At 42.5% G+C, this 27,950-nt stretch overlaps 1 protein-coding gene across 2 annotated transcripts in view; it reads right to left on the bottom strand.

The window, feature by feature from the left end:
* Positions 1–27,950, bottom strand: part of ACTN2 (actinin alpha 2) — a 76,004-nt gene that overhangs the window by 33,482 nt on the left and 14,572 nt on the right. For both annotated transcript variants that reach the window (XM_003893721.5, XM_003893720.5), the window contains exons 2-6: positions 11,988–12,102; positions 10,941–11,060; positions 9,766–9,852; positions 3,984–4,071; positions 2,234–2,312 (exon numbers count right to left, since the gene is read on the bottom strand). In XM_003893721.5, the coding sequence (XP_003893770.1) occupies positions 2,234–2,312; positions 3,984–4,071; positions 9,766–9,852; positions 10,941–11,060; positions 11,988–12,102 (489 nt within the window). The remainder of the gene's footprint in view (positions 1–2,233; positions 2,313–3,983; positions 4,072–9,765; positions 9,853–10,940; positions 11,061–11,987; positions 12,103–27,950) is intronic.

Genomic DNA, 27,950 nt, shown 5'->3' with positions numbered 1-27,950 from the left:
TATAGGGTTACTGTGCGTTGTGAAGATTAAATGTGTATGTGGGATTTCATATATATGCATATATGCATGTGTGAATATACATGTATGTTTATTTGTTTATAACAGTGCCTGCTCTGGTGCTATAGAAGTATTAGTTGCTATTGTATTATGTAAGTATTTTTCTACTTTCTTAGATGACCAATAACTACAGATCTACTGACATTTTGTAATACAAACTGACCATAATGAACTGCTAATGAAACTGGGTCTATGCAGGACAATCCCCTCATTTTGCAAATGAGATTAAGATTAATTGAAAAGAAATGTACACTGTCTATATGCTTGGATCATTTCAAAGTAATTCAGGGGTAAGAAAATACATCCATTGAAAAGCTGGGAAAAAGTTCCATTTTCACGGGCTACCTTAAAATATTTCATTCTCAACCTTTAGGATGCCAGTAAACTCTTCACATGCAACCCTGTATGCCATGGAGGCAGGCTGGGGGCAGGAGGCAAGCAGTGGATAACTAAAAAGGTGGTGGAAGCCAGGACACTCTTCTTACGACCATCCATGCCACACGAGTGAGGTCAGCATGCAACAGGGCTGGAGTCCACGCCCAAACACAGCAACAGCACGTGAACGGCGAGCTCGGCACACCAGCACCCAGCAGGAAATGTGTAGAGGCTACTGCAGAAATGTGTAGTAAGGGTGGGCCTTGCTTTTACCCTTAAGTCTTTACACACCATTCTTCTTTTCTTTTTTGTTTTTGAGACTGAGTCTCACTCTGTCGCCCAGGCTGGAGTGCAGTGGTGCCATCTCAGCTCACGGCAACCTCCGTCTCCTGGGTTCAAGCCATTCTCCTGCCTCAGCCTCCTGAGTAGCTGGGATTACAGGTGCCTGCCACCACGCCCAGCTAATTTTTGTATTTTTAGAAGAGACAGGGTTTCACCACCCTGTGCTGCCTTAGTGAATCTTGTGGCTTCTCTGTGCTGCCTTACACACCATTATCTCTAAGGCAGCACAGAGCATCCACAAGATTCAGAAGGGACCTTGATTTCTTTCTCCATCATGGGTTACATTTTAAAACTAAGTTTTTGTTTGGGAGTCGATGTGTCACTCTGTGGTCCAGGCTGGAGGGCAGTGGTGTGATCACAGTCCACTGCAGCCTCAAACTCCTGGGCTCAAGTGAGCCTCCTGCCTCGACTTCCCAAAGTGCTGGAACTACAGGTGTGAGCCACCACACCCGGCCTTAAAACTACTTTTAAAGAAAGAATTTGAATACCAATCTGAGACTTAAACACATTAAACCTTTACCTCAAAGGGAAAATTTCTAAGTTAAATTTTCTGAAAAAAAGCAAAACTAAAAAAAAAAAAAAAAAAAAAAAAAGCCTGCCCCAAAAACTTCTTTTGCAAGGCTACAAATGATGATATTTTCTATCAATAACAAGATAGTTATGAAGTAGACCTTGTGTGACAGATGAGTTAATCAATTCTGAATAAATATGTCTACAACTAAATCCTCCAGAGAAAGTCAAGGGAATTTGACTTTAAAAAGGCTTAGACGGGCTGGGCACAGTGGCTCACACCTGTAATCCCAGCACCTTTGGGAGGTTGAGGTGGGCGGATCACGAGGTCAGGAGATAGAGACCATCCTGGTCAACATGGTAAAACCCTGTCTCTACTAAAAATAAAAATTAAAAAAATTAGCCAGGCATGGTGGCAGGCGCCTGTAAACCCAGCTACTCGGGAGGCTGAGGCAGGAGAATGGCATGAACCTGGGAGGCGGAGGTTGCAGTGAGCTCAGATCACACCACTGCACTCCAGCCTGGGCAACAAAGCGAGACTCCACTTCAAAAAAAAAAAAAAAAGAGACTTGGACTATTTGAGCCTTTCTTCTCCGCAAAAATATAGGCTTCACTTCTCATATTTAGAATCCAGGAATGTAAAATCTCTAAAGAACATATAGAAAGCCTTCATAGTAAATCAAGCCAAATAAACAAACATATCTTGATATGGGAAAAAGAGACTTAGCTTTGGGTCTTGTTTTCCCTGATTTTAAGAGGTAAGTGTTTTCCTGGCTACCCTTCATATTTGGATCATGGGAAAGGCTAGCTGGGAGAATGTACTTTTTCCTGGTGGCCATTTCTGCAGGTGGCCCTGGGGTTTGTGCTAGGCCAGTGCTGATGTGCTCATTTGCAGGACATGCTGAGATGCGTGGCCGGGGACACTGCATGCTGTATAAACAAGAATAACCTTGTTAAGCTTTGAGTAGTCAATGAGGTCAGGCCGGTGTCGGTGGATGAGGGCACAGAGTCCAAGGCCATCTTTCCAGCTTCACAACCGTCGAGAAAAACAGGAACACGTGTTAGTGGAGAGAAAGAAGCAGCCAGCGTCTGCACTCAGTCAGATGTTGGCCTTCCTTCCATCTGACTTAATGCATCGAAAACCCCAGGTAGCTTCCTCTTTATCCCACCCAGTGAGCTTGAACACTCAACTTCTTCCCAGGGTCCGCTGTACTCCTCTCCTTTCGACTTCCTCTCCTGAGACTTGCTGTGTCTCCTGCCCCGGTCTGGTCCGTGCTGGCACAGGCAGTGACAGGAAGGGAGATGCCTCTACTGCTGTCCCTGCCCAGCCAGTCCCAGGTTTCCTCTCTCTTCTCCAAGTATCCATTCTGGCCCTTACCCCTGAGTCTACCCAATAAATATACACAAGGACGTCTACCCTGCAAATGTCCAGAACACGCTTCCTCTAAAAGTTCTTAGGATGCTTCAAAAGCCTCCGTTAGCTCCCAGATACTCCTTTGTCTTTCTTTATAAAGTTCTTTTCTTTTTCTTTTAAGGCAAAGTCATGTAGGTGAGGGAGGACATGCAACTAGCAGGGCAGATGTTTATTTCTGGTCCTTTTCCCCCATAGACACCAGCTCTAAATGCCCCATAGACAAGGGCAGGCCAGAGCTTGCTGGTGACAGCGGGTTCAGTGAGAGCAGAATGTGGGAGTTCTGTTCCTCAAAGGGTCTGGGGTAGGAGAGCTCCGTGAGAGTTATCAGTGCTACAATGCTGAAGTATTGGGGCCAACTGGGAGTCAGAAAAAGAAAAGCAAGATGAGTGGACGCAGGTCTGGGCACTCCAACTTTGACACCTGCAGAAAGTCCCAGCCCTTGATAGCTTCCCTCATCTGCCAAACAGCACATTGTAGGGACAAAGAAGGATTCTCTTCCCCTTTATCCTCCCAAGGCCTGGCTCAGTGCCTGACACTTGGCAGACATTCTGAGAATAGTTGTTTAACTAGAAGAACCTCCCCAGTTTTTCACCGCAGTTCATCCTTATCTTTCTGATTATCAGTGGCCAGTGGTGGGCCTTTTTGCATTCATGGGTAACCTAGCATCCAAAGGCGAAAATATAACCAACTCTTTCACTTCAACGTAATAATGATCAATCTACATGAGAAAGACTGAAGCAAGTGACAGAATCATGCTCTCTCCCCTTATGTCAAGATTTCATTCATCTCATTTCCTACAATTTTTCAAACATAATTTTTCTACCTCTTTTGAATTTCAGCAGAGCAAAACTGATGGATGAAGGATCGTTCTATTTCCTACAGGGCTGAGGGCTGAAGAGTCGCTAGTCGCTAGTAGGGGGTACGCAGACTCTGCCAGGGTCCCCCTCATCCCTGAGAAACAACAGCCATTCCTGCTGCCTTTTCCCAATACCAAGGTGAAGACTAAAGTAAGATGCATGCTTATACCCCCAAACTCAGTAGAACCCTTCTGGCACTGCAACACCATTCACTTACAAACACAGTGCTGTTTTACCAGCATGCTAAGGCTTACTCCAATGTTTTCCTTTGGGAGACTTTAAGCATCAAGAATTCTACAGCCTGAGTTCTCCTCCGTACATAAAAGGTTTCTCAGGCAGGAGAAAACACAGGTGCACACAAACACTGTTCCCCATGCTACCCACAGATTCCACTGACAATACAAGGACCAGGGGCCCTCGGTGCTCACCTAGTATGGAAGTTCTGAATGTTTACATTTCTATAAGGAGCGGTTTTCCTCTGACACCAAAGCAGCAGACCTTCTTTGGCAGATGTTTCTGTAATGACAGCCAAGAAAAAGTGGCCCCAGGGAAATGCCGCTTAGTTCACTTAGCTCCTAGTCACTTTCGAAACAGACCTCCCAGGGGGTCGATCACCAAATACCTCATCTCTTCTTACAGCCTCTGCAAGGCATAGGAGCCAGAACGCTGATCTTGGTGAGTAACTTCTGATGACACTTAGGGACTTCAAAAGGACAATGCAGGAGCAATCATAAGCTCCAACATAAAAAGATACTAAAACCAGACTTCAGGGTGGTTGGTGACTTACCCCTTTTTAAATGAAAATAATTTTTTTTTTTTTTTTTTTGAGGCACAGTCTCACTCTGTCACCCAGGCTGGCATGCAGTGGTGGGATCTTGGCTCACTGCAACCTCCGCCTCCCGGGTTCAAGAGATTCTCCTGCCTCAGCCTCCCGAGTAGCTGGGACTACAGGTGCCACCACCATGCCCGGCTAATTTTTGTATTTTTAGTGGAGACAGGATTTCACCACATTGGCCAGGCTGGTCTCAAACTCCTGACCTCAGGCGATCCACCCACCTTGGCCTCTCAGAGTGCTGGGATTACAGGCATGAGCCACTGTGCCCGGCTGAAAATAAATGTTTAAAAACTGCGTGCACCTCATTGTGTGAGGTGACACTGGGGGCACCTATTATTCAGGATCAGAGACTAAGTGTCCAATTTGAAAAGGAGGCTGTGGATGCTGACAGACCTTTCCCTGCCTCTTGATTGACTGTATCCTTAAAGGACTAGCAAAGCTTAATGCTGAGCACAATCTGTAATTGAAGTAAGTGTTACAGGACAATCGGATCCTTTGTGTTCACTTAGTGCTTACTGTACACAATCCTGAAAAACATGCAAACATAAATAGTCTACAATGCAACTCACATGAAAAAATAAAATGTTTGTAGTTGATGACAACTAATCTGTCATTCGTCTGGTTTGTAATTTGTACTCCTAGGTAAATGGAATTCACAGATGCTACCACATCTCAAATGTACTCCTTTACCCACTGATTTTGTAACACTTAAAGGGTTTCATTGGTAAATTTCAAGTTTGGCCAATTGACTTCTGACCAAAAGAAAAACCCAGTACCATCTGTGATGACCATAAAAATGTGCTGCTCAGACATCCCACAGCTGCAGCTGGGAGCACAGGACAGGCAACTGACTTGCCAGCTGCAGCCCCCTGAATGCACCACACCCCTGCATTCCCACTGAGGCCACATTCCCCAGGGCTGCTCCAGACAAAGACTGGGGGGTGAGCAGCAGAGCTGAGACACCCCTATGCGATGTGAGACTCCTCTCAGGGCAGTGTAGGATTAAAGACTCCATCGGCCTTGCGAAATTAACCTCAGAACTGCACTGCAGTCCGAGACCTTCTTCCTCAAGCCTCCTCCCTTCCTCTTCTCAGCCCAGGTGTCAGCCAGGAGCTCTGGTCTGAAGGCTCCTCAGGAATCTCCTGCTCCCTCCCCTTCATCCTGCATAGGCATTTTCCCCAAAAAATCTCTTGCATTTCTGGGATGGCCTGAATGTTGGTGTCTTCCCGCCCATCACCAGATTCATATGTTGAAGCCCTAGACCCTAATGTACCTATATTTGGAGATGGGGCCTTTGGGAGGTGCTTAGGGTTAGATGAGGTCATGAGGGTGGGGCCCTCATGATCGGATTAGTGCCCTCATAGGAGACACCAGGAAGCCTGCTCACTGGCAGGTTCTACCCCACCCCCACCCACCATGTGTGGCACTGAGGCACAGCACGGCAGCAGCCAACTGCTAGCCAAGAAGAGGGTCCTCACAGAATCAGACCATGATGATACTCTGATTTTGGACTTCCAGCCTCAAGAACTGCGAGAAAACAAAGGTCTGCTATTTAAGCCACCCATGCTATGGTATGTTTTCACAAAGGGCTGGAAAGACTACAACAATTTCTAGTTAGTCTTGGCACTTGCTTCCTGGAGGAGCCAAACCAACACACATCTAAACAGCTCCTCAAAGCCACTTATATAACTTAGGATTCCGCCCATATTTAAATGCTAACGGTTTAGAAATTCCCTAAAGCATGTGGACTCATAACTAACATGGGGCCTCTTCTATCTTAGGAAGGGGTTGAAGTTGATTTTTTCAAATCAAAATAATTCTGTAATTATTTACCTAAATTGTCCATTTTAGGCTGGGCACGGTGGCTCACACCTGTAATCCCAGCACTTTGGGAGGCTGAGGCCGGCAGATCACCTGAGGTCAGGAGTTCAAGACCAGCCTGGCCAAGACGGTGAATCCCGTCTCTACTAAAAATACAGAAAGTAGCCAGGCACAGTGGTGGGCGCTTGTAATCCCAGCTACTTGGGAGGCTGAGGCAGGAGAATTGCTTGAGCCCAGGAGACGGAGGTTACAGTGAGCCAAGATTGTGCCACTACACTCCAGCCTGGGCGACAGAGTGAGACTCCGTCTCAAAAAAACAACAAACAAACAAAAAAAAAGCTGTCCGTTTTAGTTCACATTTTCTTGGACCCATAACCCAGATAAAGTACACACACCCCTAAAGTTCCATGTGCTGTAACTTGAATGACTCCTGTTCATGTCTCTTAACTAGCAAGTGCTAGTTAAGGGAAAATAAACTGAAACTGTTAAGACTTAATTAAAATGTGAATTGATATGGATGTTGAAATTCAGAACTCCACAGCCAATTATTCTGCCTGTCATTGCAGTCCTGACCAACATAATTAATAAGAAAAGGTACATTAGGAAGAAATAATGGGATGTATTTAATAGAGTTTAAATAAAACTTAACAGGTTAGAAAAGCAAAGGTACATGTATCTACAACATCTTAATATTGTTACTGAAGTTTAGATTTACAAGTCACAGAGTTTCACTTAATTTCTGTCTGAATATGTGTGAACACTCTCGGGCCATGAAGGTCAAACAAGGCTTTTTCCTTATTTAATTGGTTACTACAATCAAAGCTGACCCTCCTCCAACCCCAAATCCATTTTCAGGCTTTCAGCAAAAGGTTAACAAGCTTGTGTGAATTATGTACATTACTGGAAAGCCTACTCCCGAAAGGTATATGGGAAAGTGGAAATGCGGCCATTTGGCACAAATAGGTCCACACACAAAACCCTCATCATGGGTGTAAAAAGCATGTTATGGATTGGCAGGGCTATCTGTCATTGCATCACGAAACACTGAATGACACCCCGAGGAGCTCCATCATCCACTTACATCTGGACTGCTTTCATCAACACATGTATTAATCTCTCATTTTCTTTTCTTTTCTTTTTTTTTTTTTTTTTAGACAGAGTCTTGCTCTGTCACCCAGGCTGGAGTACAGTGGCGTGATCTCGGCTCACTGCAAGCTCCGCTTCCCAGGTTCAAGCAATTTTCCAGCCTCAGCCTCCTGAGGAGCTGAGATTACAGGTGCCCGCCACCATGCCCAGCTAATTTTTGTATTTTTAGTAGAGACAGGGTTTCACCATATGTTGACCAGGCTGGTCTCGAACTGCTGACCTCATGATCCACCTGCCTTGGCCTCCCAAAGTGCTGGGATTACAGGCGTGAGCCACCGCGCCCGGCCTAATCTCTCATTTTCCTTCTTGGAAGAGGCCCATCGTTTTGTTGAAGGAAACTCACTCCTCAAAGAATTTGTTTCTAATAATAATGACTTTTTCAACATACTATGTATCATTAAAACAAATAAAGATGATTTTTCTGTAGACTTACAGAAATTAAATGAGGTTATTAAGCAAATAAAAATATAAATTAGCAAACTAATTATCTACTGTGTTGGACACTACAGAACCATCTGCTTGAAGAGATTTAGGTACTTTGCTAATAAAATTATAATTTTTTAATGCTTAGTTTCTTAGTCTTGTGAAGAGCAGATTAATATAGCCTTTTATTGCAAAATTTTACAAAATATTGTGATTTAGCTATCTTGCTTTGGGCATGTTAATAACAACTTTGGGGAAAACTCTAATGGATAATCCATTCATACCTACACTTGAAATATAATTAAGTTTTAAATTCCTATTATAACTAATGTAAAATTTGTAACCAATCAGAAACAATTTCTAGTCAACTTCACTTCTGCAATATTTGTGGAAAAAGGATTTGCTAGACCAGCAACAGTGTGAACAAGATTTCTAAAAGTAGTATTTATTTAAAGTGGGTTCAACAGTTTAAATATTTAAATTTAGAAGTATATAAAAACTGGTAATTATAACTTACAATTTTTAAATAAAGCAGGAATTTTAGGAAGCCTCTTGTTTCTTACATTAGCATAAAGGAAGGTACTGTAATAGAACTATATTGTGCAAAAGTTTTCAAAGTCAGACTATGTATTAATTCAAGCTGGCTATCATTCCTGAGCCTGAATTGTTGAGGTGTTAATGCCATTAGATTTTAGTTTGATTTTTAGATGACATAAGTGGGTCTCCGGTGCCAGAAGGGAATAATTGAAGTGAATTTGAAGGTCCGTAAGGGCAAGTACTGCAGGCTTCATGTCAGCTGGCACGAGTAGGCAAAGTGTTCTTTCTTAATGTTTGCTGGTTGATGAGTACCTAAAATCACTTAAAAAGACCAGAGTCTCACGCCTGTAATCCCAGCACCTTGGGAGGCTGAGGTGGGCAGATCACAAGGCCTGGAGATCGAGACCATCCTGGCTAACACGGTGAAACTCTGTCTCTACTAAAAATATAAAAAATTAGCCCGCGTGGTGGTGGGTGCCTGTAGTCCCAACTACTCAGGAGGCTGAGGCAGGAGAATGGCGTGAACCCGGGAGGCGGAGCTTGCAGTGAGCCAAGATCACGCCACTGCACTCCAGCCTGGGCGACAGAGCAAATCTCCGTCTCAAAAAACAAACAAACAAACAAAAAAATCAGAGTCAGAAGCTACTCTGGCCTGGGCAGAATTATAAATAACGTCTCCACCCCTTACCACTCAGGTACTTGGTTACCTACTAGATTACAGAGTCGGGGGAGCTAAATCGTTGGACAATGCAGACAGTCCTGAAACACATTCTGCAGTTATACACTTTGTGATTTGAGGGCCAAACAGGCAAAGTTCTAATTTTAAGAATGCCAATTTGACACTTTTCAACAGTGCTGAATTCATCAAAATATTTGGGAGTATAGTTAGTGTAAAAGACTAAAGATTTTTATCTTCAGTGGCAGTGCCAAGGATTAAGATTCTATGATAATGATGGAACAGTAGTTAGGCCAAAAGATACAGTGACCATAAAGGTCTTGTTTAAAAAGAAAAAGAAGAAAAAAGAAAAAGGGAGAGAGGTAAGGAGGAAGAACGTAAAGGAAATAACAAATGAACGTGGATTGCAACAGATTCTGTTTTTATACCTGGGGTATAAAGAGTGTTTCAGTTGTAAGACTACAGAACTCTGCCATAGCTCTAAATTTACTAGCATAATAAGCAATCAAGAAGCTCAATAAATGCTCATTTGAAAAAGCGACTTCTGTTCTGAACATGTGCTCATCTTGTGCAAACCGATTCCAGCCTCCATGAATGAAACAGTGCTGCTGGGGTCTTTTCTTACACACATACCAAATGTAGAAGAACCCACTTACATGTCTCTCATTCAATCATGTAAGTGACTGTTGGACTTTCAAATATCTTGTTCAAATTTTAATTCATAAGCTCAACTTACAGATTATACAATTACACTTTTAACCATGTCTTTTACCTTCAACTGAAATATCCTGAATAGCAAAGCGAAGGATGATGGTCCAGATCATGCCCAGGGTCATTTTCACGTTACCATCAACAATTTCTGCAGGTAAGAAAACAACAAATTAATGTACAGATAACATAGTCAGGACATAACTTTTTTCCTATATATAAATTTTGACTTCAGAGCTATTGGAAAATGTGCATATGGAAAGACCGGTTTATGTTTTTAAAAGTATCGCAGTATGTCTGGTTATAAATACAGTATTCATAACCAAATGTCTCTAGTTTAAATAAATTCTGAGTTAATAATAAGTACAAATCTTGCATTATGTATTATCACTGAAAACCACCCAGGAATCTCCAAAGTTTTAACATGCAATGAGCTAAGGTGGTTTTTTTTTTTTTTTTTTTTTTTTTTGAGATGAGTCTCACTCTGTCACCCAGGCTGGAGTGCAGTGACACAACCTTGGCTCACTGCAACCTCCGCCTCCGGGGATCAAGCAATTCTCCTGCCTCAGCCTCCTGAGTAGCTGGGACTACAAAGACTACAGGCATGCGCCACCACACCCAGCTAATTTTCTGTAAATTTAGTAGAGACGGGGATTTCACCACATTGGCCAGGCTGGTCTTGAACTCCTGACCTCAGGTGATCTACCCGCCTCGGCCTCCCAAAGTGCTGGGATGAGCATGAGCCACTGTGCCCAGACATGAACTAAGGTTTTAAATAATCAAATAAAGAGAACGCAGTCTCATCTTTACCCTGACCCTTCTAACGGCATTCCGCAGCTGACAAGTAGCAGGACTCAGTTGTACATATGGTGGTAATCTCAACTCCTGCTGACCTCGCCAAATTCCCAGTCTCCCATAGAGAACAAAGAGACCACTTCCTTCCTATTAGTTCTTATTAAGAGTCAGTGGGATGTGTAAGTTCTTTCTCAGTCCTGTAAATGTTCTGAAGATGACAGCATTATATTTAATTCTATGCTTTACAAAGAACCTAGAGCTTGGTCTCCCACTCAGGGTACCATTTGTTCTTATCTCTGTGCACTCAGCGCCCTAGGGGAGAGCCTGATACAAGGCAGGTACAGTAAATGGTGAAAGGGAGGGAAGAAGAGAATTCAAGTAGCAGCCCACACCTGTGCTATAAGGTCAGTGTGGCAGAGAGGGCCACCCCACCACACTTCTCACCTTCAGCCCCGATGGACACCAGTTTCACCCCTTTGCTGGCTATGTAATCCAAAGCTTTGTTGACGTTAGCAATTTTGTGGAACCGCATTTTTCCTCGGTCAGGTTTGGGCAGCCTTTCCCCTGTTGGATGAAAAGAGAATCATGCAGACATGGAGACAGTGACCTCTTGATGCGGAATCAAGATGCCAAACCTCAGAATCCATTTTTTCCTTAAAAACAAATGGTTACATGACTATTTCTGATGTGTGCCTGGTCTCTCTAAATCACAGCAATGAGGGAACGGTAACCAAAAGGTTTTCAGGATCAAGTGGACCAGCAGGCAGCCATACTATGAAGGACATATGCTTTTCAGATCTGCAGGGAGAGTCTGGTTTGGCCCATGATCCAACTTACAAATGAGTAAAAAGAGAAGCTGGTTAGAGTCCCTGGAGTATTCAGAGTTGTTGGCTAACTGTTAGAGGAAGTCAGGATGGCCTAGTTAAAATCACAGAGGTGGCTGCCAGGGTTCGTTCGACACCTGATTATGAAGATATATGGATCAGGGCAGATCTGCCATAATCCTTCCCAGTCACACTTCTCCAAAGGTGATCCATTCTCTAGTCCAAAGTCTAAATCGCCCAATTGAAATTCAGGACAAATCAAAGCCCCCCTGGGATTTTAGCTTATATGTTCAGAGTTCTGCCAACATCTACAACATGGAGATTTTTGGATACAAGATGATTTCCGGAATACGCTCTAGCTGGACGAAGAGTAGAGAGGGCAGCATGGAGGGAGTCATGTGAAGTCATTTTTTCTTCTCTTATTTTGTTTCAAGCTTGGTGGTATAAACATTATTTTAATAAGTCATTTTTAAAGAGAATTCACTCCTTTTTTAGAACACAAAAATAACTCCAGGCAGATTGTTCTTTGGAAAGGTTTTCTTTGGCAATAATACCATGTTCTTGCCCAGCCAAGTTCAAAGTGAACTTCTGATGTAATCATCTCTAAATAGTTGCTTACCTACTGATTAACACATGAAAGCATAGGATTGGGATACATAACACCAACCTGAGATGACTTCCAAAAGCAGCATGAGCTTAAGGCCATTCCTGAAGTCTTCTTCGATGTTCTCAATTTGGGTGCCGGCTTTCCTTAGGTGGGAGTTACACCAGGCAGTGAAGGTCTGCAAAGAAAACCAAACACGATTTAGCAGAAGCCCATCGGATTTCAGATCCCTTCCTCACAGACAACACTTCACACCTTACGCGTTCTTGGGAATCTACAAGGCTGGGGCTGCTTGGGCTTCTAGAGGATGGAGAATTTGATGGAAAGGAAACCCAAAAGAACGATTTTAGTAAACTTTCCACTTTAGAGACAAAAAGTCTCTTAATGGATATTCCAACCTGAAGAATTTTTGCCTTCCATTTAAAAAGACACCACATTTATACCTGTATCTTCACCTTTTGAAAGCCTTTTACTTTGTAGAAAAGATAGATTAAATTAAGATGTGCTTATTTCTTGCTCACAAATATGCAAAATACGCTTGCTTGCAGCAGAATAGATGAATAAATAACAGTGTTTTGTTTTGGAGACACGGTCATCCAGCTCTGTCACCGAGGCTGGAGTATAATGGTGTGATCACGGCTCACTGCAGCCTCAACCTCCCAGGCTCAATTGATTCTCCTGCCTCAGTCCCCTAAGTAGCTGGGACTATAGGCATGCACCACTACACCCAGCTAATTTTTTTTTTTTTTAGAGATGGGGTCTTGCTATGTTGCCCAGGCTGGTCTCAAACCCCTAGACTCAAGCAATCCTCTTGCCTCAGCCTCCCAAAGTGCTGGGATTACAGGCATGAGCCACCATGCCCAGTCTAAATAATGTTTAAAGAAAGTTCAAAGGTCAGGCGTGGTGACTCACACCTGTAATCCCAGTACTTTGGGAGGCTGAGGCAGGCAGATCAGTTGAGGTCAGGAGTTTGAGACCAACCTGGCCAATACGGTAAAACCCCGTCTCTACCAAAAATGCAAAAATTTGCCGGGTGTAGTAGCATGTGCCTGTAGTCCCAGCTACTCAGGAGGCTGAGGCAGGAAAATAGCTTGAAACCAGGAGGCAGAGGTTGCAGTGAGCCAAGATCATACCACTGCACTCCAGCCTGGGTGACAGAGTGAAACTCTGTCTCAAAAAAAAAAAAAAAAAGTTCAAAATGTCTTGCTTTAGAGGAGACGGTGGGTGATACTGTGTAGTAGAAAGGAGAGAGAAGGAACCCATAACCAATAATAGCCTACAACTAGTTTATCTTGGGTGAACAACAGTTTTAAGCTACTAATTAAACCAATTAAACAAATTTGCAGTGTAGTCAATCATTGAAAAAATAATAACAATAACCTCCTACAAGCATGTTCCAAGCACTGGACTAGATCCTGGATCTCAAAGGTGACTATATTCAACCCTGCCTTTGGAAGGGATCACAGTCCAGTCATATTAGCAAATTACTGGGGCAAATCTTCAGCTGAAAATGGACCACATATGAAGTGACATCCAAAGTCATTCTGTTTATTTTTCCAGCTTCTTTTAACTTGGCTTCCACTTGTGCCCTATTTCCTGCCAAAACCAGATTAGAAATGTTTCTGGCAGCTGCTGGCTAAGCATGCAAACTGTCCCCTCGTCCCACAACAGCTGCTGGGCTTGAGAACAAAGTGCCTGGCACATCAAACTGGGGAGTAGGGGACACACAAACAGGGTTTGTGTTCAAGATGAAAAAGTCAACCTATCAAAAACAGACTGCTTCCAAGCCAGATACAGAAAGACCAAGTGTCCATAAAAATGATTTTCCTGGGTAATAAAGAGGACTTTCAAATCTGACTAATAGTCCCTCCTTTCAAGAAGGAGGTGACAGCATTTAATTCAAGGACAAAAAAAAGGGATTTTTTGGATTTACAGTAATAAATTTTACCCTGAGAGCCTATAACAATTCTTTCTAAGCTTTAGTCAGGTCTAAACAGAAAAGATACTCTAAGCCATACACTCTATTTTTATTTATTCATTCATTGAGATGGAGTCTTGCTTATCTCCCAGGCTGGAGTACAGTGGCATGATCTCGGCTCACTGCAACCTCTGCCTCCCAGGTTCAAGTGATTCTCCTGCCTCAACCACCCTAGTAGCTAGGAATACAGGTGTCTGCCACCACACCTAGCTAATTTTTGTATTTTTAGTAGAGACGGAGTTTTGCCATGTTGGCCAGACTGGTCTTGAACTCCTGACTTCAGGTGATCCACCTGCCTCGGCCTCTCAAAGTGCTGGGATTACAGGCATGAGCCACCACACCCTGTCTTAAGTCATATACATTAGATCTATACCCAATCAATGTGGTAGCTCCTAGCCACAAGTAGCCACTTAAACTTAGACTAATGAAAATCAAATTTAAAAATTAGCTCCTCAGTTGCACAAGTCATCTTTTAAGTGATCAGAAGCCACATGTGGCTAGTAGTACTGGATGGTGCAAATATACAATATTCCTATCACCACAGAAAATTCTATTGGACAACACTATAGATAATTAAGTTTCGTTTTTTGAAGGTAAGATTATGATAAAAATTCATTACTTATTTTTTAACATATTAATTTTATGTATTTACTTTTTGAGTGAGTAATACATTTCCTTGGTTCAAAAGTCAAGTGGTACAAATGGTTTTCAAAAAAAAATCCATTCTCTCACCTTTGTTCCCTGGCTACCCAATGCCCTACCCCATAAGGAATGGAGCTATCAGTCTCTTGTATATTCCTTCAGTGGTATCTGTGTTTACATAAACACACAGACATACATGTCTTGTTTTTCCTTTGGTCCCTTTAATACACACCATAGGATATACATTGTTGTATACTTTGCTTGGCACAATGGCTCACGCCTGTAATCCCAGCACTTTGGGAGGCCAAAGTGGGTGGATCACTTGAGATCAGGACTGCGAGACCAGCCTGACCAACATGGTGAAACCCTGTCTCTCCTAAAAATACAAAATTAGCTGGACATGGTGTCACACACCTGTAATCTCAGCTACTTGGGAGGTTGAGGCAGGAGAACTGCTTGAACCCGGGAGGTGGAGGTTGCAGTGAGCCAAGATCGCACCATTGCACTCCAGCCAGGGAAACAAGAGTGAAGCTCCATCTCAAAAGAAAAAAAAAAAAACAAAAACAAGCAAACAAACAATATATATAACCCAGAGATCATTCCATATCAGTATAAGTTATTTGTTTTTATGGCTGTATAGTATTCCACTGTAGTGTATAAACCATATTTTATGTCACTAGCTCCCTATGAATGAACATTTGGGTTGTTTCCAGACAATTAAGTTATTACAGTAAAATACACCCCAGGTCCTATCTTCAGCAAGTACAATTACTTTAAAACAATTTTTAAAACTGATAATATTAAGACTAATCATATACCAGAGTTTTTGGGAAAGGCACAAAAGAATAGTAGGTTGTTAAAAAAAAAAAAAAAAGCAACTGATGGAGAGAACATATAATGATATAAACATTTATAAAGTTTTAAAAATTTAAATTCTACTTAAAAGTGGGCAAATATTGCTGGTGCACGTCATCATACCTTGTCTGTTATTTAAGTGTCTTTATAATACAGCTATCAGAAGCACTTCTGGATATATCCCTAAAAGCTGCTCACAAAGTCCCAAGCTTCCTGACCCCACACTGCAGAAAGTCTGTTTGAAACTACTTGCTTTGTTTGTTTGATTGTTTGTTTGTTTGTTTCTGTAAAGCGATAAGAAGGTCTCGCTCTGTCACCCAGGCTGGAGCGCAGTGGTGCAATCACAGATCACTGCAGCTTTGAACTCCTGGGTCAGCGATCCTCCCACCTCAGCCTCCCGAGGTGATACTACCTTTTTATAGCTATACATACAATGAAGGTAATTTACCATAGGTAATTATCCACTTGTACAAATCCAGAGAAGGTCCATTTATTTAGTTGAGTTAAGCCTAATGAAGTTTCCCTATCTTTAATGAAAAGAGCCAAGAAAGGTGGTGACTAACTTAAATGCAGAAAAAAGACTCCAGCTGTTCTGTGGTAATAGCTTAAAAAGAGGCCAGTGCCTCTGAAAAGGAATTTTAAGCTTTATTAGAATGTTGAATTTGTATTCTATTTCCTGTTTTAATTACCATTGCCTAGGGAGACTGTTCCTATGCATCTCCTATCACCCCTGTTTCTGTGAAAAGTCTGTTAATCATGGAGAAGATAAAAACAACAGTAGCAACAAAACCCCACACATTTGACCCGAAGACTTCTGTGTGAGCTTTCTTGTTGTTTGTATTGCAGCATGCATCTTTAGGGTTCTTGAAAACTAAACTTTGGAGAACTCAAGTGGGAATGAAAGTGGCTCCACACCATTCTGGAGGCAGGCTCCTCAGTTTAAAAAAGACTACCAAGCCGTATGTCCTTTCTTAATGGAAATGGTGCTTTATTCAATCAGACACAGACCATGCAGGAAAGAAGCCAGTATCTCCCCAACTTGTAGCTCAATCCAGAAGCTGCCCTGGCACATGCGGAATCCTCCAACCTCCTCTCTCGTTTTCAACCCAAACCCTCCTCTACCTCCCTCCTGAACCAACAGCTTATTCCCTGTTTCTCTGCACCTAGCCATAAATATAAACACTTTCAGCATCCCAAAAGTAGGCACATAAAAAGTTTTAGAGCCACAAAAAGAAGACCGAGATGGGAAACCATAAAACCATCTATCCCCAGAAAGAAAAGACAGATGTTTCTAGTCCTGGCCGGGTACGGTGGCTCACACCTGTAATTCCAGCATTTTGGGAGGCCGAGGCAGGGTGGATCACTTGAGGTCAGTTGTTCAAGACCAGCCTGACCAACATGATGAAACCCCATCTCTACTAAAAATATAAAAACTTAGCCTGGCATGGTGGTGCATCCCTGTAATCTCAGCTACTCAGGAGACTGAGGCAAGAATCTCTTGAACCCGGGAGGCAGAGGTTGCAGTGAGCCAAGATGGTGCCACTGCACTCCAGCTTAGGCAACAGAGCGAGCCTCTGTCTCAAAAAAATAAAAAGACATGTTTCTAGTCCTTACCACCCACCACAGAAGTTAAGACAAAGCTAAGAGAAACAATGTTCAACAGTGTTCTATAGATGGAAATGCGGTAGAAGAGAGTCTCACTATGTATATTCCTTAGACAGCTGGAACAAATATTAGGATCTCTTTCCTAAACATAAAGAATTGCAACCAGTGAGTCCCTGGCCAGGGTGGGCAGCCTGTGGGTGCAGATGCTCTCCACTGGCTATACAGGCCCTCCCTGGATGCACATGGAAACTCTCCTGTACACCGTGTTCCTGTGCCTTGGAGTCGTATGGATGCTTTCATGTGTAAGGACTGAAGGATTCTCAAATGATCAGCAGTATCTGCCTCCATTATATTCCTGAACATTCTAGAACAGCGGTCCCCAACCTTTTTTGGCACCAGGGACCAGTTTCGTGGAAGACAATTTTTCCACGGATGTGGGGGTAGGGAAGGGGGATGGTTTCAGGCTGAAACTGTTCCACCTCCGATCATCAGGCATTCCATTCTCATAAAGAGTGCACAACCTAGATTTCTGGCACGCACAGTTCACAGTAGGGTTTGCACTCCTATGAGAATCTGATGCCGCCGCTGATCTGACAGGAGGCAGAGCTCAGGTGGTAATTTGGGCCATGGGGAACAGCTGTAAATACCGATGAAGCTTCTGCTCACTTGCTCATCCGTTGCTCAACTCCTGCTGTGCAGCCCGGTTCCTAACAGGTCACGAACCAGTGCCAGTCCACAGTCCGGAGGTTGGGAGCCCCTGATCTGGAGACCCAGAGGATGTTCCTCAACCTCCAAAACATGGTGGTTGAGTAAATATCAGTTGAAGGGGTTTTCCAGGAGCATTTGCTAGCTACAACTGTCACTCCCATTCCCTGGCGGAAGACGCTATTGCATCTTTCTTGGAGGACTTGCTAGCAAAGTCCCTAATCCATGGGAACTACAAGAGTACTGCCTTTCTCAAAGCTAAATTATATAACAGGACAATCAGCACAATGTGCTTAACGGCAAAAAGAAAATGTGCATGTCCTTACTGACTTGTTGAGACAAACCAGTGTTATTCAATCGCTATGCATTTGTATTTGATTTCTTTTTAAGTTGACGAAGCCTACAGTCACATCAACCTACATTCCCTAGGGTAAAGGCAGGAAAAGTCTTTTAATCAAAATGAGTGAAAAATGTGACTGTTTATATCATCCTCTTTGACTATGTATGTGCACAATTTTACCTAGAAGAGATTATTACCTAGGTACACAGATGGGGACCTGAAAAATCAATCATGAGTCTGATATGGTTCCCTGAATATCAGTCCATTTCACTTTTCAGTGAATTATTAATTCTTTTAGCAATACGGTTCTAAGCCTGGGCTGGCTTCTGTAAAACTACGTGTTCAATCTTCATCATTCCATTTTCTCCAAACAAAAGTTTTGGCAACATATCTATCCATTTCCTTTATACTTCTTTAACCACCTTTTTCTTTAATAATAATTACACAAAATAATCATTTCAGATCCCATTTCCTAAAATGGAAACTCATCCCAGATGTAGAGTTTTTCTGAATGAAATGAACGAGAATCTGCTGAGGACTGGGATATCCAGGCACAGCAGAAAACTCAGGGGTGAGCAAGTCTAAAGAACATGTAGCTTTCAAACCTACCAATCATAAGACAGCATTGTCTGTCAGGTGAAAAACGGTCTGGGGTGCTGCTGAGTGTTCTATGTTGAAGTTGCATATCATTTACTCTCCTCAGGGAGCTGAGACATCAAGAGGTCTGATCGGTCAATTCCAAGCCTCCCGCAACACTCATCACGACCTGCATCCTGTGGGGTAGGACAACCAAGCCCCAGCCACAGCAGCAGTGGTCCCCGAGATGGGGCACAGAGGACAGGCCGAGTCCGTTCCAGACTGCAGTCATGGCTCAGAACTCGAATTGTATATCTGACTCTGAAACCATGCAATTATTTGTCCTTCACATCCTGATGCTTTCTCAGCTATACATATATACATGGACAGTCATTGTCATGATCAGCTTTATGAAATAGTTCAAAAGATTATTGCAAGGAGAAGAAAGAGGCCGGCCAACACTACCTGTGTCACGATGGTTCGGAACACCCTCTCCTGTGAAACTACTGGAAACCACTGGAAGCCACAGCTCTATTAAACTGCTGTTCTAAAAAATGGTCCATTCATTTTTCTATTTACAGCAAATCACTTTAATAGTGCTCTTTTCTACTTCACAAATTCCGAATTTGCCAAGATTACCTCTAATCGGTTTCCCGGTTGTTTTTAAATATTAGAAAAGTAAGGAGGCTCTAGAAAGCTGCATATGTTGTAAAAATCACTGACTGAAGTGGAAGAGGAAGGTCAAAATCGTCTCTCCGAAGTAAATGCAATTTCAGCTTTACCCTTAAGAAAGGAGGCTCTGGGCCGGGCGCGGTGGCTCAAGCCTGTAATCCCAGCACTTTGGGAGGCCGAGACGGGCGGATCACGAGGTCAGGAGATCGAGACCATCCTGGCTGACACGGTGAAACCCCGTCTCTACTAAAAAATACAAAAAACTAGCCGGGCGAGGTGGCGGGCGCCTGTAGTCCCAGCTACTCGGGAGGCTGAGGCAGGAGAATGGCGTGAACCCGGGAGGCGGAGCTTGCAGTGAGCTGAGATCCGGCCACTGCACTCCAGCCTGGGCGACAGAGCGAGACTCCGTCTCAAAAAAAAAAAAAAAAAAAAAAGAAAGGAGGCTCTGCCCTCATAAAGAGTAGGTGGCCTAACCGTCTGCGACGGCAAAAAGTCCTGCAATCTGCGCAGAGCACAACAAACCGCTTCACTACAGGGCGTCTCAATCCGCCGGCCAGCCAGGCCCAAAAGGTCCACACATCACACAAACCGCACCGGATGTAGTAACATCTCAACCGACGAGCTGTACCAGAATCACCAGCAGCAACCTTACATTTAAATGTTCAGTCACTCAACCGTCCTGAAAAACATTTAGAGAGTGTTGGCATCTACACTAAAATCAAGAAAGTCCGCGCTAACACCAAGGAAGCTCTCTAGATCCAGAAGCCACTCACAGTGGTGACCAGCCATTCCGCATAACCAAAACTGAATAATCATGACTTTGAAAATATCCCTCCAAATCTTCAACGTTGCCAAGTATTCAGATACATCTTTCAACTATCTACACGAAATTTTAAAAATTTAATCAAAGTAAGGATTATGTAAATGAATGTGTTAATCCCAAGGATTTTGCTTGTGCTACACTCAATTATCAGGATGTCCTAGAAGTCCATTTGGGGCCTTAATGTTCTCATAACTTATATAACTAGGCATCTAACTACACAGCAGCCCATTTATTCTCTGCCCACGAATCTCTGCTTGGTCTCCAAGGTCCTGTTAGATAACATGGTATGCAACAGCTCAGTTCAGCAATCCCTAAAAAACACAGCCCTTAAATCTGAACCCTGGCTTCGTGACCAGCTTACTGTCTAGTGTGGGCAAGTCGGCTCGTCTCTCTGCGGCTAGTTCCCTCCTCCAAGAAATGCACTATGATGGCCGGGCGCGGTGGCTCATGCCTGTAATCCCAGTACTTTGGGAGGCCGAGGCAGGCGGATCACGAGGTCTAGGAGTTTTGAGACCAGCCTGGCTAACATGGTGACACCCCGTCTCCACTAAAAATACAAAAATTAGCCGGGCGTGGCGGTTCCCACCTGTAGTCCCAGCTACTCGGGAGGCTGAGGCAGAAGAACTGCTTGAACCCAGGAAGCTGAGGTTGCAGTGAGCCGAGATGGCGCCACTGCACTCCAGCCTGGGTGACAGAGTGAGACTCCGTCTCAAAAAGAAAAGAAAAGAAATGCACTATGAATCTAACTCAACTAGTTTGCTGTGAGGTATGATGGATTATAAGAGACTAGGAAATATAAAAGAGACTAGAAATACAGAAGAAGAGCAATCAGTGACGGCAATTCCAAGAAACTTGGGCGGTGCTGAGGGGTTTAAACTGAAAGAGAATTAAATCATTCTAAAATCTTACTCAGGTAGGGTGAGATTGCTCAGAAAAATAAAGACAGCCTATAGTCACGATTTATTCCTACTTGAACACAGGAGATATTCCGCCTCCAACAGCTAAGGAGAATCATGCTGTTGCTTAGCACAATTCATAGAATATTGTTGCAGACAGAAAAGGGGTGCAAGAAGGTCTGTGATCTAAGAATCCAGAACCCTGCCAATTCTTCATCTTTTCCAGATTCATCACAAGTATTCATACTCCTGCTGGAGAACAAAGAGCATCATTAACATATCTTCATTTCCTCTGGTTAGAAAGTGTTCAGAACATCCGTTTTTACCTATGGGGGCAAAAATATTGCCCATGTAATTGAAATAAACTTATTATTAAGGGACAATTAAAATATTGGGTGACATTTGAATCACGATTTGGTTCATAATACACCAGGTCCAAAGAGCCTTAAAATTAACTCTTGTAAAAAGGCAAAATCCGTTTCTTTCCACTTCCAAAGGAAGACCCACAGCTGGTTTCCCAAGCTGTTACATGTCTGTATGCATACATATTACTAATCAAAAAACTCAACACAAGGTAGTCCCTAATCCTGCCTTATTCACCTCTGCCATCACTCAGAAAACCCAGCACCCAGCAGGTGCACCTGCATTCGCGCACACAGAGCTTGTACCTGTTAAAGTTTCAATACTTCCAAGTTTAAACTGTGATGATCTCAGTTATAAATAAAGTGGAACTTCAACAATATGAAAAGGCTGCTTTTATTAGGTTGGTGCAAAAGTAATTGCAGTTTTTACCATCAAAAAAGTAGTGAGTAAAATAATAGCTTGAGTTCCAGGTACACTGATATAGACACTGACACACACCCAAAGACAAGGTAAGAGAAAGACAGAGGGGCAGCCTTTTGTTCTGTTGATTCTCCCCGACAAACTCTGCCTGTATGCATGATTCAGAGTCTCTTTCTACCCAATGCCGTTGTATATCTAATGATCTCAAATTAAAGGGTAGGAAAGCTCACAAACAACTCCAGCATTTTCCAAGGCACCGTGACCACCACCATTTGAACATTCTAAGAAATGCTGGTGAAAGTGACACACAGAGAAGCAGGAATCTTTGTTTTGTGCTCTGGACAGTGCCTAGAACACAGTGGCATTCAATAACTATTGGTTGAATAAGATCTCATTTGTCAGACTTTCTGGAATCAATCAAAGAGGATAAAAGTCAATTTTTTTTTTTTAATAAAAAGAAACCTGAGAAGCTAAAAATGTGTATCTGCTCAAGTTCCAGGTTTTTAACATTTGTTATTATGTCGAACTTAACTACAGAATCCTTAAATGTTAAGAAAGATTCTAAAATCTTGCCAAGAAAAAAAGGAAAAAGAAAATACCTTGCAAAAATAACAGGCAACCTCACAGCTGAGGGTATCTAAAAATAGAACCAGGCTAATGGATGACACTTTAAGTGGAGAGGTTAAAGATGGTTCTCCCAGCACTTGAAAAGACTGTCTTATCCAGCTCTGGTTTTAATCAAATTCTGCACCACAAATTTCAGGCTTCCACCGCCAGGCTCACAAGACTGATTTCCATTTAGTCCATGGGCTGTTCAAAACACAGAAAGAAAGGCACTAAGCTCTGAGACTGTGTAACAGGTAACACTCTTTTCAGGGTTTTCGACAAAGCCAAACTAGCCCCGACTAATACTGGTTTGAGGAATGACCTCTCCGATGTATGGAATCACCCCTGTAACCTCCAGAAAGGATGGAAACTACGGAATTTGGAAAGGTGAAATGCCTGATAAGGCTGCTTTATACAGGGAAAAATCTATGCTCCAATGGGAAACTTGTGCATTGTCCATAAGCAGCCCTTCTAGGCTTTTCTACAAATCTATAGGTCACAGATAACTGACAGCAATGCAAAATAATTGTCTACAGACGTTCAAATAAATCAGAGGAGCACTCCTCCTCCTCCCACAGAAAATAGAGCCCCTCCATGTACACATTCATTTCATTCCCGCTCCACAAATGTGTCTTATTCTTTGGATGCTCTTTTGGACTGGCTGTAATGGCTTACCAGTTTTCTCATTAATGAGTTAAAGAACATCTTTAAATATTCATCTTTATATCTGCATGAGAGTCATGACTCTACTTTTATTTGAGAATTGTATTTTAGTACCTTTTGGGTCTTTCTTCTAAGAAGAGTCCAACATTCCAATAAGCTAAAAATATTCATTTTTCTGATATAAATTTTATTGGTTTCTGTGATATATACATATATTTATACACACGGGTGTATATATATGGTGTGTGTGTATATATATGGTGTATATTATATATATATACACCATAAAAAAATATATATATGTTTTGTCTATTGTTCCTGGCTCATAACTCTCATAGTTACAGTCTTTGCTGTCATGCTAGGGTGGCTCCGGCCTCAGGAGCAGGCTTTCCCTGGAGGGACTCCAATTTTCCCTTGCCTTTCTGGCTTGGAGCCCGTAAAGAAATGATCTGACCTACCTTATCTAACTGTAGGTCATAAGACCCTCATTTCAGAAGGAGTCCTGCCACAAACCTGAGAGAAAGGAAGGCTGCACAGAGAGGCTAAGAAGAGTCTAAACAGACAGGCTTTGCTGGGTTTTCCCACTCAGCCTATTAGTATTAGATCACAGCCTTTTTGTCCAGTCACATTCCTCCATGGTTGTCCAAGCTTCAATTATGCCTATCCAATGAGGTCTCCTTCAAAAGCCCAAGAGGATGGAGTTTGGAGAGCTTCCAGGTAACTGAACAGATAGAGGTTCCTGGAGGGTGACCTGCTGGGGAGGGCATAAAAGCTCTGCACCCCTTCCCCCATACCTCACCCTATGCTTCTCCTCATCAGTATCCTTTTAAATCTCCTTTATCATAAGCCAGTAAATATAAGTACCTGTTTCCTTGAGTTCTGTGAGCTGCTCTAGCAAACTGATCACACCCAAAGAGGCATGACAACCCCAATTTTAAGTTGATTGGTCATTATTCTAGAGGCTTGGACTTGAGATGGTATCTGAAGGGGGGCAGCCTTGTGGGACTGAGCCCTCAACCTGTGGGATCTGATGCTATCACCAAACCGACAGCGTCCGAATCAAATACACTGGAGGACACCCAGCTGGTGAACGGATTGCCTGCTTGGTGCACAGGGTCGTGGAAAGCGGGAGAAGACCACACACATTTGGTCACAGAATTCTTCTGGGTTGACTGTTGTGGTGTGAGAAGAGAAAAAACAGTTGAGTTTTTTCCACACTCAACTTCCATGAAGACAAAGAGTGATTAATACACAAGAATGATGCACAGAACTGAAGTCCCTCATATGCTGATCTCAAATTACAGTATGCTTCCCTTGGCCTGTGAAACTAACGACTGTCTTAAGTTGAAGCTTATACGTTCCCTTTCCACATCAAATTCTACATTTAAAACTCCGTATATGTCCTCATGTTCCCTCTTATCCTGATCACCATAAATAATACTAAATTTGGGTTGAATTATTTAGCATTTTTTCTATTTCATAAAGATCTTACATTTATCAAGAAGCTAAAGTATTTCCATCTGTTAATTTCCTTCCTGCTTAAGAAAATTTCCTACATTTGATTACCATTTGCAGGAGTCCTTAATACTCAGTCTCCTAATTCTGATTTTTCAGCTGCAATTACTTATCTCTACTTCTCTTTAATCCTCAAATCAGAGTGAAGCAACCTAACAAGGTCACCAAACATTTGGAGCTGTGGATTCCCGAAGCTAGTCTGCAATTCAATCTAGCTCTATGTTAATTCCAAGGGGTCTTTTAAAATTCTTGAAACAAGATTTTAATTATTAAAAAAAAAAAAAAAGAGCATCCTCTCTCCTAAATGAGGGTTAGCAAATGATCCTGATGAAACCCTCCCCCCATCTTTTAACTGTTAAATTCAAGAGTTAAGACTAGAAATATGAAGATTCTTCCCAAACTATTTTAGGGCTGGAAGCATATGTTAAACTAACCAAATCAAATTATCTTTAGAATCAAAGTCTAAGTTATGTTTGCTCTAAAAGGCAAAAAAAAAAAACAAAAAAAAACTAGTAGGCCCAAAGGACCACATGAAAGCTATTGGTGCCTGGTCATCTGAGCTTCAAGATTTTCTAAGCCAGGAGCCTGACTTAGCCACTAGCTCAATGTTGTGTGGGGTCACACCTGCCTCCCCCAGGCTGGCACAAACTACGTGGAGAATTCCTTTGAGGACTTTCTGGTAAGTAACCATATTAAGGTTCCCAACAAACAGCCTTACATCTGATTGATCCTGAGCTATGCTTCTCAAAATAACTTGTTCCCTTGGAGCCTGGGTAATTACGTGCAAGATGTGGCTCTGTGACAGGGCAGAGCCAACTGTTGCTCAGTTTTAGGCAGCAGCAGCAGCATTTATTGTACTTTTCTCATTCTCTTCTTAAGGATGAATTCAAGCCAAAAGAAAAGCACACTGATGATTCTGCCCTCAACCCATCCGGCAACTGGGGAAGCAGCTTGTACTACACAGACAGCAAAATAAATATTCTTTAATTTAAGTTCACCATACTGCTACTATTTTCAGGGACCCAAATAAATGGCTGCCTACACACAGAGATGCAAGCATTCATTTAGAATGAAACAGCTCTCTGTAATACACCCTATTCTCTGCATCGCTGTCCCAGACCAGAGAACAATTCTAAGTAAGGAACAGCCCACAGTCAGGTACATCTATAGCTTTCCCCTACATATGGGGAAAACTCTGATTAACATAAGCAACAAAAACAGAGAAGCTGGGCATTTCCAACGTTCCTGCCAACTCCACACCGGAGGGAACCAAGCTGGGATTTCCTCCACCAAGAGTTCCTCCCCAGGGCTCCTGCTGACTGGCATTCAGGAAAATGGGTAATAAAGACTGGACATCCGGAACCATTTCAGACCATAGCACATTAAAGTATAAAATACATAAACAGATGCTTCTAGACTACAGCATAATGTGAGCTAGTAGGCACTTGGCAAAATGCACACACTTGTTTTCTCCAGGTTGTGACTTTTTTAATATTTAAAAATTTCTAATTTAAAAATGTAGTACTTCCTAAATATGCTACAATAAACAGGTATTTCTTACGCGATTATTTAAATACATATCTTTAAACAACAGTTTAGGAGAGCATAAACATCCATTAGCCTAGATTTGTAAGTTATTTTCTTTGCCTTTCCCTAGTTGTCTGTAATGATGCTGGCTAGCTTTACTTCACTAATCCTCCACATTCCTAACGGAGGGGGACGAAAACTACGTAACTGGATCCAATCCAGCAATCCGAGAGTTCTGATGTTAATTGCTCAATGAAGTGCTACTTCAAGACTTTTTTACAGCTTCACATTCAAATCCCTATTTTGACATCACATTTTAAAATCCTACTGGAAAGGGTACACACTGCCCAATCCTAGGACTGCAGAATAGAAATCCTTTAAAGTCCTTAATATCCAGTTACCCCGATAGCAGTTACAGCAATAGAACTCACCGTCACACATCAGGCATTTCTGACACGATTTTTCCTGCTTCCCTACCAAGTCCTTAAAGGCCTCTCAGGGTGACAGCCCTACCTGTGTCTCACTATAGAAATGAGGGAACAAGTTCTATTCAACATGATTTGTCACACAGTAAATACATTTGTCACCATTGCATGGCTAGATTTTCAAGTGCGTAAACACGGAAATAAATTCTTATAATTTTCAGAAAAGACATACTGTCAGAAGAACAAATCTACAGACAGGACTTTAGTAACTGGTTCAGATCTTTAAATAAGGTTTAGCTCTTAGTTTTGCAGATGTGTAAAATAAAAGTCATTAATGCCTGGCCCATATTAATATCAAATTGTCTAAAGTGTAAGTATATATGATATTTATAAAACCATATACATAGCATATGTATATACAAAATACAAAACCAAAAGTGTAACAGCAACCCCCGTTTCAGAGGGCAACCTGGCCCGCAGAAGGACTCAGCCGGGCTGGTGGCCCCACAGCCCTCCAGTCACAGGGCTCACTCTCATGGTGTTCTACAAAGCTTGGTCTTCTATAAGATTTATGAATTAAAAGATTCAGAATTACTAGATTATGTATGAGATATATATACATATATCTCAAAGTATTAAAAATCTCACTTCACCAATGTTTACATTTCTAAAGTTCCAGAAATAGGCCAGCACTTTCAGAAAAGGCATTACTACCTGATGTATAAATTACTTGGGGAAAAAAAAATCACTCGGGTGTCAACATGATTTTAACCTTCCATGAGGCTGCCTGTGTATATCCTCAGAACAGGGTGACCCAAGTTTGTAGTCTAAACTGGGCCACTTCTGAGAGGCAAAGGAGGTGCTATTTATAATTCCTCTGGGACAAAAGCCACAAACTGGGATTGTCCTGGACAAACCTGGAGGTAGGGTCACCCTACCACTGAAATTACTCCAACCACCGTGGTCTGTTCATTTCATAAGCAACAAAGGTCCTGAGAGATGAAGTGACTCGCCCAAGGTCACTGGCTACCGTGCTGCTCCTCAGACCATCTCTCATCTTTCAGGGTTAAAATGAAATCCCTCCAGCACTTTTCTGGGGCTACCCAGAACATTCCCAGGTATGTGGGAATTCACATCTCTAACAGGGCAGGGGCCTACTGTGTCTAAATAAATTCCCCGGAAGCAATCTTGGTAAGACGGCCCCTAAAAATAACCTTTGCCAGTCTTGGCAAGATGGCCCCTAAAAATAACCTTTCCCAAAGAACCTTTGCAATGTCTGTTCTGCTCCTTCCTCTGGCTGTACTCCGGGGGAGGTGGAGGAAATGCAGATGCAGAAGTATCAAATTCAGCATCCTCAGACATTGTTCCCACCTCCTGTCTCAAAGTCAGGCTTATCACTCGAAGCAGTAACAGCA

The sequence above is a fragment of the Papio anubis genome, chromosome 1 (assembly GCF_008728515.1).
Source record: "Papio anubis isolate 15944 chromosome 1, Panubis1.0, whole genome shotgun sequence".
Lineage (NCBI taxonomy): Eukaryota > Metazoa > Chordata > Mammalia > Primates > Cercopithecidae > Papio > Papio anubis.
Note: the sequence above shows the minus strand (reverse complement) of the source record. Positions and strands in the feature narration are given on the sequence as shown.